At 46.3% G+C, this 18,957-nt stretch overlaps 2 protein-coding genes across 2 annotated transcripts in view; one reads left to right on the forward strand and one right to left on the reverse strand.

The window, feature by feature from the left end:
• The window catches only part of T265_05991 (hypothetical protein), a gene marked incomplete at both ends in the record, with an annotated part of 50,065 nt that overhangs the window by 12,156 nt on the left and 18,952 nt on the right, over positions 1-18,957 (reverse strand). The window contains 7 exons of the mRNA XM_009171143.1: positions 244-366; positions 1,625-1,780; positions 2,646-2,963; positions 4,912-4,967; positions 6,074-6,190; positions 6,366-6,482; positions 12,742-12,838. Of these exons, the coding sequence (XP_009169407.1) occupies positions 244-366; positions 1,625-1,780; positions 2,646-2,963; positions 4,912-4,967; positions 6,074-6,190; positions 6,366-6,482; positions 12,742-12,838 (984 nt within the window). The remainder of the gene's footprint in view (positions 1-243; positions 367-1,624; positions 1,781-2,645; positions 2,964-4,911; positions 4,968-6,073; positions 6,191-6,365; positions 6,483-12,741; positions 12,839-18,957) is intronic.
• The window catches only part of T265_05992 (hypothetical protein), a gene marked incomplete at both ends in the record, with an annotated part of 13,269 nt that continues 1,917 nt past the window's right edge, over positions 7,606-18,957 (forward strand). The window contains 6 exons of the mRNA XM_009171144.1: positions 7,606-7,666; positions 7,713-7,788; positions 13,898-15,404; positions 16,846-17,562; positions 17,873-18,166; positions 18,267-18,473. Of these exons, the coding sequence (XP_009169408.1) occupies positions 14,172-15,404; positions 16,846-17,562; positions 17,873-18,166; positions 18,267-18,473 (2,451 nt within the window). The remainder of the gene's footprint in view (positions 7,667-7,712; positions 7,789-13,897; positions 15,405-16,845; positions 17,563-17,872; positions 18,167-18,266; positions 18,474-18,957) is intronic.

An 18,957-nucleotide genomic window follows, 5' to 3' on the forward strand; every position in this document is an offset into this window, starting at 1 on the left:
CGATCAAATGAAACGGTTTGGAGTGCCGTGTATGCTGAATGTAGATCGCTTGTTCGCAGTGTGCTGAAGAAATATCGTGAAGGACAGTTTGTCTTCAACGACAGATAGTCAGCAAAAGAACAGCCGCCCAACGAACTATACATTGCAAAAAACACCAATAGTTGCTGGTCAAAATCAGCAACTTGCCTGTGATTCCTTGTCCAGCAAAAGAACCGGCCGTATATAATCTGTGCGCTCGGTCACCGGCCCGGGAAACATCACTGCCTGTATGACGTCTGAGTCGATATGGAACACATCATTAGGGAACTTCTCCAATGGAACTCCGGTACTCGGATTGAACGAATATAGCATAGGCAGGTTCGTCTTCTGGTAACAGAAAAATGAGAACACATGCAAGGTGAAACTGAGAGTGCTCGCGGGTTTGTGGTAATCATAAAGGGTTCCGGTATTCTGACTAACATCAATTAGATTACACGATGTCGGGATTGCTTTGATTACGTTTTCTACGATGCATGATACTATACAATATTCAGTCACCATCGATATCAAACTTCAAAGCAACTTGCGCGTCTTAAAATAAGATACGGTGTTGAAATCGCCAGGGACTGTGTTGTTCTGAGAGCCGGGCGTTCGTCCTCCAAGTCGGAAACAATAAAAAAACAACGGCAAAAAGCGTGCTCTACTCAAAGGTCTTCTCTGTTTGGGGGTGCTGTCTTTTGTAAGGAGTACTGTACGTAGTAAGTTGTACAGCGCAGGCGACGAAAGTAATACAACTCCGAGAGTAGATAAGTGAGTTACGTATTACCGTAAAACAATCGGAGTCGCGAAGACCAACAGAAACAACAGCTGAATGGTATTTATCGATGTGTGATCGACGTTCAAGAGGTTGTTCAAACGGTCAGTGTGTGACATTCACACGGGCCTGAAAAAGCACGAAGAAGGATGCCGTGCGGAAGCCTGTGTCAGTCCATACCAACTGTGTTCTCAGGTCTCCAGAACCCCGAACCATAGCGAGACCAACAGACGTCAGCTTCAACCAAATCATGTGATCGCCACACTCTGGCCAATCAAACTGCCTCTTGAAGGTTGAGCGCATACCGATGGATTGTCAACATTTGTTTCCGATGCCCTTTGTTAATCCGATTACTTAGATCCCGGCGCAGGTCACCCATAGTGATCCAGACGCGGTAATGTGTAAAAGATGTACACGTGTCTTGTGGAAACAAATTGCGTTACTTCTTCTCTGGATCCCATCGTTCTTACGTCTCTCCATGCTGGATAGTTCGGGAAACTTGGATGACTGCGTCCAATCGGGGAGACTACCTACTCTCAGCCATAGAATGCCCTGCTCCAACCCCAAACTATCATTTTTCACCTTGCAGCAACTTGACGGAAATTTCGAATGTAATCGTATGAATAACAACAATAATAATAGAAGTGGCTATAATAAAGAACAGTAATAAAGGCTATGCGCCATCGATCGACCACACCCGGCAAAGGCCGAACAACCGAAAAGGACGCTTTTACTCAGCTATTACAGGTGTCCAACTCGGAGCAATAAAAAAACCACAATAGCAATAAAAGCGGTCAACCGCAGCAAAAGCGAACAGACCCAGGAAATTACCTTTGACCGAAGAAGCAGTGTGGTTATTGGAGGCAATGGGAAGTGTGCTGTATTACGCTGTTGATACAAGGTTAGCTTTCCGTTTGCGAGCAGACCGGCCGAGGGGACCAAGTGTTCCCAAACCACGCGTCCTTTCTCACTCTCTAGGCCAAACAACTGTGGGAGGGTAAAGAGATAGAGAGAGAGAGAGAGAGATGAAAAGGTATACTATGCAACGAAAGATTTTGTTCACCGACAGTGAACCAAGATCAGCAGTTCACCCAAGCTCCCCCACTCATGTCACCCAATGACCAGCTATCGGAGAGGTCCGATTCCACTGAATGCCCCGAATCTCCACTAGATGCTGACCAGACAGACAACGCCCCCACAATATGCAGCGCGTCACAGCATCGTACCAAAGCCAGACCGCGTGCGTCAGCATTGGATTAAGTTCAGACAGTTCCTCCAATAAATAGCTAAAGACCGCTGTATTTTTGCACCCACACGCACTCACGCTCTCGCACTCGCTCGTTCAGAATACGGCTGTTGTGTTTCCTTCTGCGAGTTTTTTTCCGGCACTAGGTACTGGAGTGAGTCAGCAGTTAGATACAACAGATTGGCGAATCAGCAGATATAACACCTGCTCACATCAGTCTGACCGTCTCGGAGTTATCAAAAGACTGGCCAGCATGTTTCCGATGACTGCATCCATTAGCGTGGTGACCGTCGTGGACGTGCGTTCCGAGAAGAGAAACCAAATTACGGAAGGTAACAAGACAGGAGCGCTGCGGGCACTTTCAGTGCATCTGGCCTCAATTCCAGTTAGGGCACTGACAGTGGATCTATGGATGGTGAATACAGTAGGGTAGGCTGAAAGCGACTGAAAGCGAACAGACCCACAGAAATCCCAACTCTTCACCCTTCAGGAATAGCAAAGAGAACAATGGTGCTCAGAGCACAGCATAGTCCAACGACATCCCTCAACTGATTTCAACTGAGGGTTTGAAGATATCGAACAAGTGTAGCGAATGTGCCAACTTACTTTCCCAACTGACGTCGCCACGACAATCATCTTGTGCAAATTGAAATTGTCCCGAGTTAAAAATGCATTCATCATACTGCGAATAGGAGGGCTCTCCGCTGGGTCCAAACCATCCACAGTTTCATTTGCCATGAACAACGGGTGTCGAAGTCGCGGAGGCATAGTGGCGACGGGCAATGCTGCGTCCTCGTACGCGGGTTGGAAGGATCTGGTAGGCAGGCCGCGACGATCAGAAAATGACGACATGAATGACGATGGAGAACGTATGAATGCGGATATGGTTTGAGGAAATCCAGCGGCGCAATCTCGGATAAACACCTGAAACATACAAAATATAAAAAATGGACAGTTCAGGATAACACATCTATCTGGGAATGGAAACTAGTAGGCGAAAACCGCTAAACCAGGTAGAGTGATTAATATTGTCATTCGTATCGAATGTTGTAGACCACAGTTTTCCTAATGCTTTCTTAATACCCTGAACCCCAGTCTGGATAGCCGCTTGATAGCCTGACGCGCTCAGTCAAAACCAGAAAGCCAGTGAACGCGTGGGTCAGCTGATCTATTGAACACTGATGCGTATGGGCGTGTCATGTGCAGCCGAAAACGATCTGTTTATAAAGCTCGCGTGAAAAGTTCCAGCCTGGTCAAAAAATGATAAAGAACTCATCTGTTAAGGGCAAGTGAAGGAAAACCAATTAAACCTGTCCCAATGAAAATGGTTATTCCATTAGTTGTTGTGTAGTCCAGTTATGTTCGGAGCTGGTTCTCCTATTACCTTACCTAAGAGCGCAAGTGGTAATGAAAGCGAAATGCCTTCGTCAGAGAAACCCGTAGATTTCTCGAGCCCTACGTAGTAGCCCCAACCCATGGAGGATGTAAAACGCGAATTATGATTTTTTTGGAATGGGTACCTAAAACATGTTACATGAGAAGAAGCAGAAGGATGGTGCTGATGAATATTCCCTCGCCATAATCTCAGCCCTACATACCATCGGTTGTGAAGTCGACTTTTTGGTTCACCAACCGATGATCATCTCTTATCGATGGATCTGCTTTCCTCAATCCGCTAAGGCTGTTATTGGACTGGGACTTCCTAAGGTCGCAGTCAGTGACTTGTGTTTGCTTGCCATTGTGGGCTTCCTGCGTACTTATGACACTTTTATGCGTGGCACATGGCGTTGAAGGTATATTTTTGCCATTTAATCTCACACCAGACCCAGTATGACGGACACTTTGTGCCTAATGTGCGAGTCTTGACTGTGATAGCGCCTATCGCGCCTTCAAGAGCATTCCACATTGTTTGTCCCTTCTTCGGTTGTTGATCTTTAGACGCCTGTTTCCATACCAAATCTATACATACTTTGGGATTCACCTCATCATCACACTGGAACTGCTCTTGGCATGATTTCCAATGAGACGTTTCTCTCTTTTCTCCCATATTCTCCTGTTACTCTTTCGCATTCATCGCTTGCATTCACTTTTTATGTTTGTGGCCATGCTCCTCAAAAATAAATGATAACAGTCGAAGTGCACCGATAACAGACAAACAGGAAAATACAATTGCTTATCGTCTCGAAAACGTAAGTTGCAGAGTTCGGTCACCAACCGGAAGAGCACGGGTCCGAATCTTCCCGAGGGTTGCTTTCAATGAACAGCACTTTGACCACTTGAAAGTGACTCATCTATCACGCTTTCTTCCAGATGAATTGCTAATATATAGTGAAAGGAGCAGAATGATTGGTTTGTCTAAAAAACTCACTGATGGAAGAGAACCACTCAGATTTCCACTAACGGAGTGCCAGTGTGGTTCTCTAGAACAATATTTTACAGGAGTCACGCTTCCCGCGAGAAGAAAATTGTTCAGTTGTGGCACCCTTTCGGTGCCTAACTTCCATGCCACTCGAAAGAATCACGACGGCTGGGACACTGTCAAGTTGCCCAAGCCTAGACAGGGGAAGTCGAGAGGCAGAGGTCAGGTTCAAACCACGGACCTTCCGGTCAATCTGGGCAATCTCGCCCACATTCCGACTCCTTGTGAGCGATTTGCAGAGCTTGAGGACGGACGATGTCGAAAGAATAGAAAAACAAATTTCGAACCCCACAGGAGAGGAAGGCTTTCTGGTATTAAGGTGTCTCACAAAATCGTCCGCTGGGAGTGGGGGGAGGAACCCGCTAAACGTCGAGAGAAGTGGTGGGCGGCTAAAGTGTCACAACGTGACGAACATAAGTTTGTGAGAGAAAGGAAACCGAGAGGAGAACTCACCCATAACTGCGCGAGTTGAGTGTGCAGACGCTTCGCGAACATTTCGAAAATATTGCCTGAAACGAAATGTAAGAAGTGGTGAAGGACGAAAACGAACATACGTTCAAAGCGGATACAATATTGCCACCCTTCACAAGTGTCTCAATAGAAAAGAAGTCTTCTCAATGGGCTCCATACTTGACCTTTTCACAGCTAGATAGATCGTCTTGTGAATTAGATACGCTATCAGATTAATGATACTTCTATCAAGCGGCTAGGCGATTAGGAATGCGTTACTTGCTAGAACTCCGTGATGGTGCGCGATTCCGGCTACCAGTTCGGAATGTGGCACAAGTACGGTAATTTGCGCAAGGCACGGAGGGCTTTTACAGGAGGTTTCATTTTAGGCCGATGTTTACCTGAACAGCTGTGGCAGCATTCGAACTGGTCAGTTGCTTAGCACTATACTGGTAGTTGGGGGCGAGATGGCCCAAGTGGTTAAGGGCGCGAATTTACTGACCGGAAGGTTCGTGGTTCGAACCCGACCTCTGTCTCTCGACTTCCCCTGTCCAGGCTTGGACAACCTGGCAGCATCCCAGCCCTCGTGCTTCCTTCGGGTGGCATGGCAGCTAGGCACCGAAAGGGCGCTACAGCTGAACGATTATATTTATTTATTTTATTTATTTATACTGGTGGTTAAGTGAAACTAGAATGAGGGTGGTGAACCATTCACTATCCGAACGAAAGCCAGTTGCCCCAGGTATTTACTACTCTCTCAGTCCGCGCGTTGCTTAAGAATGCCATGAGAAATCACGTGCTTTTTGCTGCCACTCGTGCAACTTTGCCAGACTAGTCCTTGGTGGTTTGGAACAACAGAATCCTGTGAAAACCCAGTCAGTAGTGTACCAATGTGATTAAAGAGCCTCAAGTTTCATTCATCTTCATTGAAATTACCTCCCTCGGAAAATCAAAGCAAGCGGAGAGAAGCTTGCCCTAACAACGAACAAGATCGAACAAGTAAAACACCAAGTCCATTGTAAATGGTATAAAACTGTTGCAGTCATTTAAAAAACAAACGTGATAGGCTCCAATAGAGGGAAATCGGTCGTGGACTGTCAAAGCGTTTTCAGCAACCATATGAGCAATGCGTTGCGTCTAAACAAAGTTCCCAGCTTCGACTCACTTGTGGAATGACCGAATTCCTCTTCCATTTTGGCTTGAGATTCAGAAACCGGCAAGTCGACCATCTCAACAGCTACGATGTCAGCTAGTGACTCATCGCGCAACCACTGTTGTTGACCTACAAGAGAAAGAGATTGGAAAACTCGGTGACACGGAAAAGGCTCAAAACAAATCTGAAATTCGCCCGGTATCCTGCAACTTCGGCATTCATGGTGTTGAGTTACTACACTGAATAGCGTTTTCACATATGAGCAATGCGTTGCGTCTAAACAAAGTTCCCAGCTTCGACTCACTTGTGGAATGACCGAATTCCTCTTCCATTTTGGCTTGAGATTCAGAAACCGGCAAGTCGACCATCTCAACAGCTACGATGTCAGCTAGTGACTCATCGCGCAACCACTGTTGTTGACCTACAAGAGAAAGAGATTGGAAAACTCGGTGACACGGAAAAGGCTCAAAACAAATCTGAAATTCGCCCGGTATCCTGCAACTTCGGCATTCATGGTGTTGAGTTACTACACTGAATTCTCTCCGCACGGGCATCCGTGGGGAAAAATCGTAGTGAACATTATCGAATTATCGACTCTCAGAGGGAGGTAGAGGTGACTTTTGATCCCTCACAGTAGTTCTATATCATACATACAAATGAGATCATCATCATCATCACCATCATCACCATCATCGACAGCATGACATCGGTGTTCAAAACCGTTGCTTCACTGCCGTACAACCATGATTTAGTTGAAAGCCTTATTGTAAATAAAAGAGTAAAGGTGGACAGAGAAGGATTTTAACGCAAGCTTACCACAATCATTCTGAGATGCTTACACCTCCAGAAATTCACTCAGGCGATCTGGATAGAAACTGACAACAAGAAAACCACTGACATCGGTTGGCAGCCATATCTTGTAGTGTCCCCAACCAGGTGCAGTGAGGATCACGCGGTCCTCATCCTGGAAGGCTAGTAGCACTGACAGCACCCAAGTGTTTCGTGATCACCATCATACTCCTCTGCCAAGTCAAGGGTTGGCCACTTCTCTGTTTACGCCACTCTGATTCGGCCATGGGAACAGCATTCTATTCGGCAAACGATGGTTCGGCATACGCAACACATATCCCGACCAACGCAGCTTTTGGCGCTGGACACATTCTTCAATGAAAGTACCCGCACAACCGAAAGCGCGCTTTCTAACTGCCTCGTTAAGGATTCGCCGACACCAACTCACATGGGCTATGATTCTGAGACAACGAGTGTCGAACCCCTTAAGACGTCTCAGTTCCGCTGTTCGAATAGGCCAAGTCTCACAGCCATACAAAACAGCCTGCACTGTAGCTTTATATACACTTCCCTTGAGATTTCTGGTGCAGCACATTCAGTTGCCTCGAAGCATCACAAACGAGAGATTCAGCTGGGTTCCAGGTGATTCTCCCGAAAAACCGAATTCGTTTGCAAATGAGTATATCTCGCTAATTTCGTGCAATTTGGGTTCAAGTAGAACATAAGGTTGACGGAAACCCGGGGACTGGGCCTACATGATGAGCCCCAAAAAGAGCAAAACCGGTCGTGGACTGTCGACGGATTTTCAGCAACCTTGTGAGTAGAACATTAAGAAATAAAAACATGTTACTCCTCGTTTCAGAGGGGTTTGGTAAACAATCGGTGGATTTATTGCTGGGTAACGTTTCGCTTTTGACACAAAAGCTTCGTCAGGCCAAGTGAGTAAGTAAGTAGGTTGGTTGGGTTTTAAGGCAGTCAGAGAGCCAATCCGTGAGATTCTTTATGACTAACGACGAAATCAGTGCTGGGTGTTCAGTCTGATGTCCCTGTTTGTTGATTGGTGAGGATGACTAAGCTTTACGATAGATCGGTTAGGGGGGGTTCGTCTTTATGATGAACGCGGATTTTTTCGCCCTGCTTCTTCAGTCTAGGACACCTTAATAGAAAATTCCTCTTCGGGTCGTTCACAGATTTCGTTCACCTGTGTTCGTCCAAGGGTGCTGGGACAATTAGTTTGAGGATGGGGGTGGGGTGGTTAATTGGATCCAACGCTACTTGGATTTTTGTACTTTTAGACCCAGGCGATTTCGCTGATAACTGCACATCGCCTCGTGTCATCTCGGCTGATCTAAGACCGCTCTCCACACGTTTGCAAGTTCTACCCTCGATTCTATTCACACTGAGATGCTTGGCGATTTCCACCGATCAGATAGCCCCCACCAACGTGTCTCAACTATGGAAAAATCGCTCACGATGGCTGATCCGAAACGTCAACATGATTCGATGTTTCCATGCGTACAGAACATCCATTGCTCGTATTGTACATGATGTATCAAGCTGAGGTGACCTCAGAAACAAAAAAAGGTGTTTCGGCATTAGTTACAAGATGTCTCAACAGGTGCCACGATACGACTCCCAACGTCAATCGGAATCGAAAAAAGTCTCCATTGTCAAACTGATAATCGATCAGCTTGTTGACGAACAAAGAAGACGATGATGGAGACTTCATCCTGTGAGGGAGAAAGTGTGATTAACTCGCACTTAGACAAGACAGAGCACCACACACACAGCAATCCACATCACGTGTTGACTGGCCCCTCGGGAAACTGCTTCACCGATGGAAGTCTTATTGATCATGTGAATTTTATTCTTCCTCTGAGTTACTTATGGGTTGCTAGTAGTATGTGGAGAGCCAAGGATTTCAATCATCCCTTCATGTAACTAGAACCGGTCAATAGTGAAAAGCTGAGAAGCATTGTACAGCGCTTAGATCCTTATTGGAATTCGCCAGCAGTGCGTGGCTCCAGGAAGTTTGGAACCCGTGACCTTCCGGCTAGTGATCTGAACACCTTACCAACTACTAGCGGCTGATCAGCAACACCATTAACTCGCGCCTAGACAGGATATAGAGCCACGTAAGTTTTAATTACGCGATCCACATACGTGTTCACATGCATTAACTGGCTCCTCGAGTAGCATTAAATTTCCGAAATCTCATCAACTACCAACGGAAGGACTAATGATATGTCGCGTTACCTTGTTGCACATTTACTAACTACGCGTTCCGCGCGTTCCCAAACCATCTGCCGGTGACCTGATTCAAACACATCGTTCATGGTTGGAACGGCGTACTCAATTCAGTAGACAGATAAATTTAAACGGAACATCTGTCGTGACCCGTTTGAGGTAGCAGTGTGTGTGTGTGTGTGTGATAGCCTTGGTGGTGGTCATCAGCATTCCCTAAGGAGGGCCGGAAAATGCTCAAAATCAGGACGATCGATTATCGTTGGACCATCGGATCAATTCTGTATAGTTCGGCTACATTCAGTAGAATCGTTATGTCAGCTACCAACTGAACACCTCGACCACAACGGCACAGTTAAAAAAAGTCGATATTGGAAAGCTATGTTCATGGAAAAGCAAAATGCTCCTTAGAAAGGAGAAAAGGGAACGATCAGCCGGTGTAGGCATTTAAATTCTGTCCGTTCATGTGGATCCCACATAAATTAGCATATCTAAGAGTGGAATAGATAGAAGCCAACGTCGTCAACCAGTGTAATGGTCAATAGGCCAGTTCACCGCAAACGATACATGTGTAAGTCACTCACTAAACTAAATATGAAACATCAAAAAAGAGGAGTATCTACCACGAAAACAGGAGACCAATCACAATGGTTTGGAACTCAATAAGTGTTTATGAGGTCCTCTGAATTCCTCATCACCACCGTGACAGTGGCGCTTCTCCCTGGGGTGCAACACTGCCTTTAAAAAAAACGTCATGCAGTGAAACGACAACAAAGTGAGGGAGAGAGGAAACGTCTGGTAGTATCTTCAATGGTTATCACGACCGTGACAAGTAACACAGTGTAGCGCTTATCTTTCGGGTTACTTACGAGCCGAACCAAGTCCGACCCAGTCCAAGAATAGCTCATTGATGTGAGACGGTAAACCAGTCGTCTTCATGATATCAGCCGTTCCTCGTTTTCAGCAAAGCTGGATCGATGAAACATCTCGCCATCTGGGAAAGTATCGGGCGACAGTCGCTCCAGAGGGTTACTTCCTCCAACGAGACTAGATGTCCTTATTCCATTGAGCAATTTACGACGCGATTCCTCCTGTCCGGTGATGCAAACAGCTGTCACTTCATCTGGATCCCAGCTTCTGTGGGGTCATAATTCGTCCAAAATTTACTACTTGACAAGTGATTTCATTCAGCTGTGGCACCCTATCAGGGCATAACTCTCAAGTAACCCGAAGGAAGCACGACGGCTAGGATACTATTTCAGGGCCTAACTCTCAAGCCACCCAAAAGAAGCACGACGGCTAGGATACTACCAGGTTCCCAAAGCCTGAACAGGGGAAGTCGAGTGGTCGGGTTCGAACCGCGCACATTCCGGTTAGTAAATTCGTGCTTGATCAAAAGACAACAGTATGCAAAAAACCGATAAGCTTCCAGATCACTGACTTTTCCATTGGGATCGGCAAGGAGGAAGATAACACTACAAGACATGGCTGTCAACCGATGTCAGTGGCGTTCTTGTTGTCAGTTTCTATCCAGACCACCTGAGCGAATGTCTGGAGGTGTAAGCACCTCGAAATGATTGTGGTAAGCTAGCACTAAGTCTCTTCCCTGTCCACCTTTACTCTCTCCCTTACAATAAAGCTTTCAAATAAATCATGGTTGCACGCCAGTGAAGCATCGGTGTTGAACACTGATGTCATGCCGTCGATGATGATTTCATCGCAGCAGGCCTTATCGTCAGCCTAGAACCGGAACTTATGAAAACCATGAATTTAATATAAAAAAGGCACATCAACCTAACGATAACTCTTACCTCACCACTACAGAAATAAGTGGTATGGGAGTCACGAAGACCGTGGCTGACTTCAGTGAGCTGTGAAAGTGACAAGTTTACTGCCCGTCTGGCATGTTTTTTTTCTTGGTAAGGGATTAAAATGCGCTCCGTTGGATTCGTACTGACCACTCGACTATTTCTATATATTGGTTTGGCAAGAACTACGCGCGCCCGTGAATGAATTTGTGCTATTGGAAGCTAGGTTTGTGACTCGAACCCAACCCTGGGTCTGCATTAGTTTCTGTGTGAGATCCGAGAATCGGAGAGCTATGTGCTCGGAGAGAAAGCATGACTGAGCATGTAGAACCTCTGGGTTAGGCCTCCTGTTTCACGACAATCATATCACTTCCCACCGGAAAATCGGCGGAGTTGGCGATCACCGTGTCACAAATCATCGTCCATTGCGTACAAGGGACTGGCAACGATCACCCAAGACATTACGTCAATAATGACGTATCAGTTACATCAGTCATCGATTCCAGTGCGTGGCTATCCACCCGTATCTCCCCCAGATCATCGGCGAACGAAACTGTGGCGGCTCTAACCATTGTATAACATGTGGGAGAGAGTCTACAACTGAACATGATGATCACACCTCTTAGCAATTTTCTTTTCTTGTAAACTGGCAGGTGAGTGAGTCAAGATGGTTGACGAGCTACCAGATTCGGAAATTTTGACAGAAAATGGCAAGAACGGAACCTGAGTGTTAACTAGTCACGCTTTAGACCGGTAACCTTAACATCAGGCTGATGGGTTCGAGGGGGCAGTTGTGATGAAAAACTTAGTGAGCCGTGTGAACTTGAGATAGCTCTGTGGTTTGGACATCAAACTGTTGACATTGAATTCTCGACCGTTCCGACCTAACCTTGGACACCTCAACAGTATAGCAGTCCTCGAGCCGCCTTCAAGTAACGTGCACCGAAAAGATGCCACAAAGTTTGTGCCATGAAGACATGATAGAAAGCAGGCTATATTTGGCGAAATACACTCATTTGCAAACGAATTCGGTTTTTCGAGAGAATCACCTGGAACCCAGCTGAATCTCTCGTTTGTGATGTTTCCAGGCATTACGAATATACATGTATCGCGATATCTCGAATATGGTAGCGACCGAAACATAAGGCAGCCTGGTGAAGCACATCCAGTTGCCTCGAAACATCACAAACGAGAGATTCAGCTGGGTTTCAGGTGAGTCTCTCGCAAAACCAAATTAGTTTGCAAATGAGTGTATTTCGCCAAATATAGCCTACTTTCTATCATGTCTTCATGGCACAAACTTTGTGGCATCTTTTCGGTGCACGTTATTTGAAGGCGGATCGAGGACTGCTTTACTGTTGAGGTGTCCAAGGTTAGGTCGGAACGGTCGAGAATTCAATGTGCTGTGTTTGTTCTCACAGACGGAAGAGGATGGTTATTCCTCGCAAGTACTGTGCAAAAACGACGTGAATGACGTATGTGGCTCGACAATGAAGTTTAGCAAAACTGACTGGCAAACTGTTTCAGTGGATCGGGATTCCTGGATAAGACACTGACAGCAAACAAGGCTTTCTCAACGAAGATATCGATTTTAATGCCTGGCTGTGGTGATTTCCCCTGGATCAGATAACAATGACAACTTCGTGTGTCTGGTGATGCCCAGGCCACTTGACTGCTTCCACATTCTCTGGGTCGTCCGACAATGAATCCAGAACAGCTGCATCAAACTTACTTTTGATACACGGCTGGATAAACAAACCGAATCGAAATGAACAACAAAAAGCACCGGAAACTTTATTAGCCCACATTCATACATACAAAAAAACAGCAGCAACGTACCATTCTGTCGAACGAGTTGGATAGCATGATCCTCGGTCTGCACGAGCAAACGAAAGCTCAGAGCACCAGTAGAATCAATGAATATCATGGCACGTATCTGAAATGAAAACGGCAGATAGACAAAACGTGTTAGTTCTCAGGAATTAGGTGAAGGACAATGAACAAAACGACCAACGGTCTGCAAACCACTACGTCCAACCCCAGGTTCCAACAGCAAGCCAGTCAGTAAGAGGCCTTCACTGGTATCGTGTTAGCCCAGACAGTATCCAAAGACATCCCAGATTGAAGGCCCAAAAATACTCGAGCACAGTGTAAGCGCGAGCAGGAAACAACGTGAGTAGAGATATCGAGATTATACAATTCCACTTTTCGGACAATAATCACCGAGCCGTGACCCGTCTTCGGTGCCTAGCTGCCCTGCCACCCGAAGGAAGCAATAGTGCTGCGATACTGCCAGGTTGCCCAAGCCTAGACAGGCGAAGTCGAGGCAAAGGCCGGGTTCGAACCACGGATCTTCCGGTCAGTAAATTCGCACTCTAACGGCTTGAGCCATCTCTTGACGGTACTTCACATATTGTTGAATGTTGAAAACTTGAAATACCCGTTGTTGACATACTATTTGTCCAGAAATGGAAGGCGACATGGCTCAGTGGTTAGAGTGCGAATTTACTGACCGGAAGGTCCGTAAGGTTCGAACTCAACCTCTGCCTCTCAACTTGCCCCGTCTATGCTTGGACAGCTTGGCAGTATACCAGCCCTCGTGCTTCCCTCTGGTGTCATGACAGCTAAGTACCGAAAGGGGGCTACAGCTGAACGACTTTGTTTCTGATAAACGTAGAAGATTATATCCGAAGTATATATGTTGCATTCGTTAATCAGTACCTGCGTGATAAGAATGTTATAACAGAAATTTCTACTGGTGATTGGAGCCAATCTACGCTAAGAAGCCGAAAGGCCATTTGAGTGCGTGGATGTAAAATTTGTGTGCGTAAAGAGAGACGAAACGTTTTGTACAGTAGACAGGAAAAGAGTGAGAACGTTCGCTCCCGGAACAGGTTGTTCTATGTGACATGATCCATTGTCATCAGGTAGCCGAACATCCGTTTATGGACTATGTGCAATAAACCCAGTCGTGGTAACGCGGGGCTCTTCGTAGTCAGATCGCCGCAGTTCGGCCCACAAGAACTACACACACGCAAGTGGATGATACTGTGATTCATGCTTGTTGTACTTTAGAGTTTGGCTACAAGCACGATATTCTATTGTCAACAGCAGCACATGACTATGATAATGCTAGCACCCCATTGAGGGTGTATCGATCGGGCAGCTGGGGAAATCGATCGACCTTGGCTCATTTAAATCACCTCCCCGTTGGATCGGCAGCAAAAGGCATTATTTCCACAACAAGTCCTGATTGCACGAACAAGAAGATGTTGCTTATTCGCGTATGCCTGCTAGCTGTGTTGGGCATACAGCACTGGCATTACACGTACGGACATCTAAGTTTGGAATGCAGTCTGAGCAAGCTGGACCAATATGTACAGACCATTCAACTTGCCGATTCTGGCGACGGGTTCACTGAAATGGTTCCGCCTAAGCCGGAAACGCAACACATATGGCCCAAAGAAATGGCCGTGTTACACTACGAATATTCACGTCCGACAGTACCGAACAAAGTGTGGTTGTTCAAAACGTTAGGAGGCAAATCATTTCGATTGGACAAGAAAATTGAGGGCTTTCCTTGTTTCGATTTGGGTGAGATAGAGCAACGCGAGCCGTATGAACACACCTTCTATCTAAGAACCAACCTGGATGGGATGTACATATTCGCTGAATATGATACCAATTGGAAGTTATTAAAAAACTTGGAAACACACAAAGGAAAAAATGAGATTTACACACCCCTCAAAACGTTTGTTGTGCTTGAGTTGGAACCTGCAAAGATTGGACTAATGCTTCGCATGTCCTTTTACGAACCGTTCCCCAATTGTACGGGGTCGGATGAAAGAATCAGCTGGGTCATGGGAAGTTTGAAGGATCTCCGTAGTGCTTCCAGTATGCGTATAGACAGATATTTGTTGGATGGAGAGATAAGACACAAGGTGATCAGAACACACTGTCAAGCATTGTCCAATGAATCCAGCCCGGTATACATATCAACCTATTACAATATCGATCGTGCGCGCATAACACCGAGTGGATCACCATTGGATCAGGAACGACCTTGGGCGATCAAAGCAGAACTGGGTGTCGGATTGGAGTCGGATGACCGAGTGATCGTTCCGCTACCGGACCCATTCGGTTCTGTCACACGAATCAGGCTGAGTGGCATTCAGCTAGAGAGCAAGGATGAGATTAAAGTGATCCTAAAGACTAGGTCAGAAGAGGGAATGACTGAAATATTCTGGGGTCCAGGAAATACGGAAATCCCATTTCCTGTTGAGTACATCACACCCTATGTGTTTGCTGACGTGCGTCTAAATAGGACCATATTTCACAAGATATGCGCCCGAAACGCGCCCCAACTGGACTGGATGTTGATCGAACCCATGTACGGCCGAATACGCACATCAACTGGTGTGATGATTGCGATGAACGTCAGGGATAGTTGGACCAATGCGCAGTTTCTCACTGAACTGATCATAGAAAAGCGGGGAGCTGGCGTAAGTTTGTTTGGTTAACGATGTTGCGTTGCACCAGTTTTTTGCCGGGTAATCGTTTGGATGCGAAACATCTGGTGAAGAATTCTTCCATCTTGCACATGATGGCTTCATAACGCAAGCCTGGTCGAACCGCCACAATATCCAGGCCGACTGCCATTTAGAGATTCCTCGTACGCACAAGCACCAACCTTCACTCTGGCAGTGGAGTCACCGGTTGCAGTAAATGTCTGACAAATATTAGTCAGCAATCGTTCAACTGTAACATGCTTTCGGGGCCTAGCCTCTATGCTATCCGAAAGAAATCATGAGGACTGAAACTATTCCAGGTTACCCGAGCCTAGAAAGGAGCAGCCGAAAAATATAAAGGTTGGGTTCGAACCAAGGATCATCTGGTCAGCAAGTTCACGAAGTGACTACTGAACTATCTCGCTAAATGTTCTGGGGCTTCTTGACTTAGCATTCTAACACTCGTGAAGCTATGAAATATAGTTCAGTTAAAAAACCAAGTGGAGTGCACTTTGGGATGTCTAACGTAAGATCCGAAGTTGACTGGCCAGACTGGTTGTTCAGTGAAATGAAGTCATTTATCCTGAAGTATGTCGAAAACAACTATTGTACTTTCAACTTGTACAAAAATTCCTGATTTATCAGACGGATCTGTCTGTGACCAGCACACTTAGAACAAAATTGAACTCTCTTAGGGACGTACACAACAACCCGACAGACAGAGTGAGTGTGCGAAAAAATCAAACTGAAATGTAAGGTGACGAGCTCACCGGCGGTAACCAGGCAGTGTCACAGAACGATTGGGTTAATATATTCTTGCTTTTTGTGTTTAAAGATGATTCAATCTCACACTGGATCTCCTTCTTACAACTAGGGGGATGTCGACCAACATCCGCGGGAGTCATTAATCAGCGGAGCGATTGGCTGTGCAGATCCACCAAGAAGCAGTTAACCGATCCTAAGAGACGAGCGATAGGGAGTAGATGAGAAAGGATCAAAAACCAGCAGTACGGCTGGTTGGCACCCGAGGGCCACCTTGAGCCATTCTGATGAAAGCGATCTAAGCGTTTAGATAAAGAAGCCTTTTTGAGTGCGAAACTCAAGAGAAACCTCAGCGTGAGATCAATATGGAATAAAGAGAGGCAACCACCAATGGGAGTTGCATAACCTTCATTTGTAAAATGATGCATCTTGACGGATTACTATCTGTAATGTACTATACTAGGAACGTCGGCCTTCGTTTACATTTCAGCCCACTTAAATCACAGTGTAACCTCTAGTGTGTTTAACGTGATTCTACTCGAGGCTGAGGGTATTCTGCACAGGAAACTCTCACAGCTACTACTGCCGTTGTTATTGATTGCCTGGTGTGGCTTCAGCCGAGAAACTGACCTGAGTCGCATGCGTGATTTTTATTCCCTTCTTTTGACCACAGCGACGCGGAATGCGAATTGACCGTGTAACGCTGGAACAACCAAAACACCCGGAAGATGTGAACGAAATGCTTCGAGCTGTTCACGAAGAACATCCACTACCTGGAGCGACACCCGTGATCAGTAGGGCGTGTCTGACCAAAGTACATGGTTATGCTACTTCGAGTTACTACGTAAATTTGGAAGATCCAGCCTATTGTATTCGGCAGGATAAGAAGTTAAATCAGGTATACAAAAAGACCAGATCGATACGAAGTGCTTTGACCGGCTACTCCATCCAATTACTCTATGATGATTTTGGTGATGAACTGGTCAATTCAACAGGTGTGGTGACCGGACACATACAAATGGTTGCCTTCTCTCGACGTTCACGTGAAGTATCCGATCCGAAAATGGACTGCCCGAAACAGACCACACAGGACGGTGAGACAATGCGGATGGGATTTTTGGTGGATCGTGTCAAAGATCGTGTGCAATTCCTGTCCCGTTGGGAAGATCGCTGGGTTCAGTACCTGGGGAACACCAATGATGTGTCTTATGTGCCGGTGCAGGAAAAAGAACGGTGGGTATCCACACCACGCGTCTGTCCACCAGAACGGACGGAGGTGGATTTTGTGTACGATTTGAATACACGCAGTTTGCGCGTGGCAACGAATGACACGAATGAATTGGTCCTCAATACCACATTGAAGAGACATCCCATGTGGCTTGGCATTGAAGTAAGTTGTCAGCGTGAGGCAGTGCACGATAAGAGAAAGTACTGTTTCTCTCTTTCTCCATGTAAGTGAGGGTCGGCACACAGTGAAAATGAACAGTTTCGAACACTATGCACACTGGAAGCGGAGATGTAACCCTTCCGCGGTTTCATGAATGCTTGTTGGATTGGTCTATGCAGATTCCCCAAGTAGATGTTAAGAAATATCACGGTATATGTAGGATAGTTAGCCAGGACTGCCAGTGTAACCAATCAGAAAAACCGCTATACCACCAACTGACCGACTGCCCTATGCCTCTTGTCCACTCAACCAGATGTTCGTCGATGAGAACACCTCTCATTGTATCGGCTGCTTCCTTCATGTGCAAATCGATCGTCGTGCTATTCGTCACAATCGCCCGAGCAAATGGCCTGTTGTAGACACGGCTGTGAATAATTGGCACCAAATTCACTACCCAAGACAGGCCAATTCGAAAGCCCTGTACAATGCATGGGTTGAAGTGAGTCAGACGTGTCAGAGACGTGTCGCACTTACACCCAGTCCCAAGAATTTACAAAGAAGAATTTTGGAACTTACAAGAAAATTGGCTAATCCACTCGGTATATCGGTGAGTGATGGCGCAATAATGATGACGATGATGATACATTGACAAGCAGTTTACTGCTTCTTCGGGAACCATTGTCAATGATGTTTTCCCCACACTATAGGTGGCAATGGTGGGAGCTGGGGCTTACTGCCCACCGGGACAATATATGCCGTATGGAACACCCGCTGTTTGCGTCGGATGTCCACCAGGCACACAATCACGACTGCTTACGGAAAATACCAGCTTTCCGGCGTATGTTTGCCAACAGTGCCCAAGGGGAACCTATCAGGATATCCCAGGACAAACTGAATGTAATCCGTGTCCTAAGGTAAGTGTGTCATTGGCTCCCCAGTTTATTAGAGCTCAGTTTTTATGGACATTTGCTAATGAAATGCACGCATTACTCCTCAGCTGAGGTGCCGGTTGACTGAAAACGAAACGCAGTTTCATCCTTGAAGTTATCACATTTTGCGTACCGTAGCTGTTTGCTGCAAATTGATGAGGTGTCGACACAACACAAGGATTCGGTCACAAAGTGGTAAGAGAGGTTGGCATTTTCTAAAAAATCTCCACACTGGCGTTCTCTAGTAGAGCTCAGCGGATTGCCACGGATCGCAAAAAACCGTCCAGCTCTAGCACCCCTTCAGTGTCTAGCTGCCATGCTACACGAAGGGGGATACTGCCAGGTTGCCCAAGTCTAGACAGAGTGGCAGAGGTCGGGTTCAAACTACGGACCTTCCGGTCAGTAAATTCGCGCTCTAACAAGTGAGCCACTAGGAAGGCCGGAGACGTTTTTATTGGCTGGGGGCAGC

The sequence above is a fragment of the Opisthorchis viverrini genome (genome assembly GCF_000715545.1).
Source record: "Opisthorchis viverrini unplaced genomic scaffold opera_v5_119, whole genome shotgun sequence".
Taxonomy (NCBI): Eukaryota; Metazoa; Platyhelminthes; class Trematoda; order Opisthorchiida; family Opisthorchiidae; genus Opisthorchis; species Opisthorchis viverrini.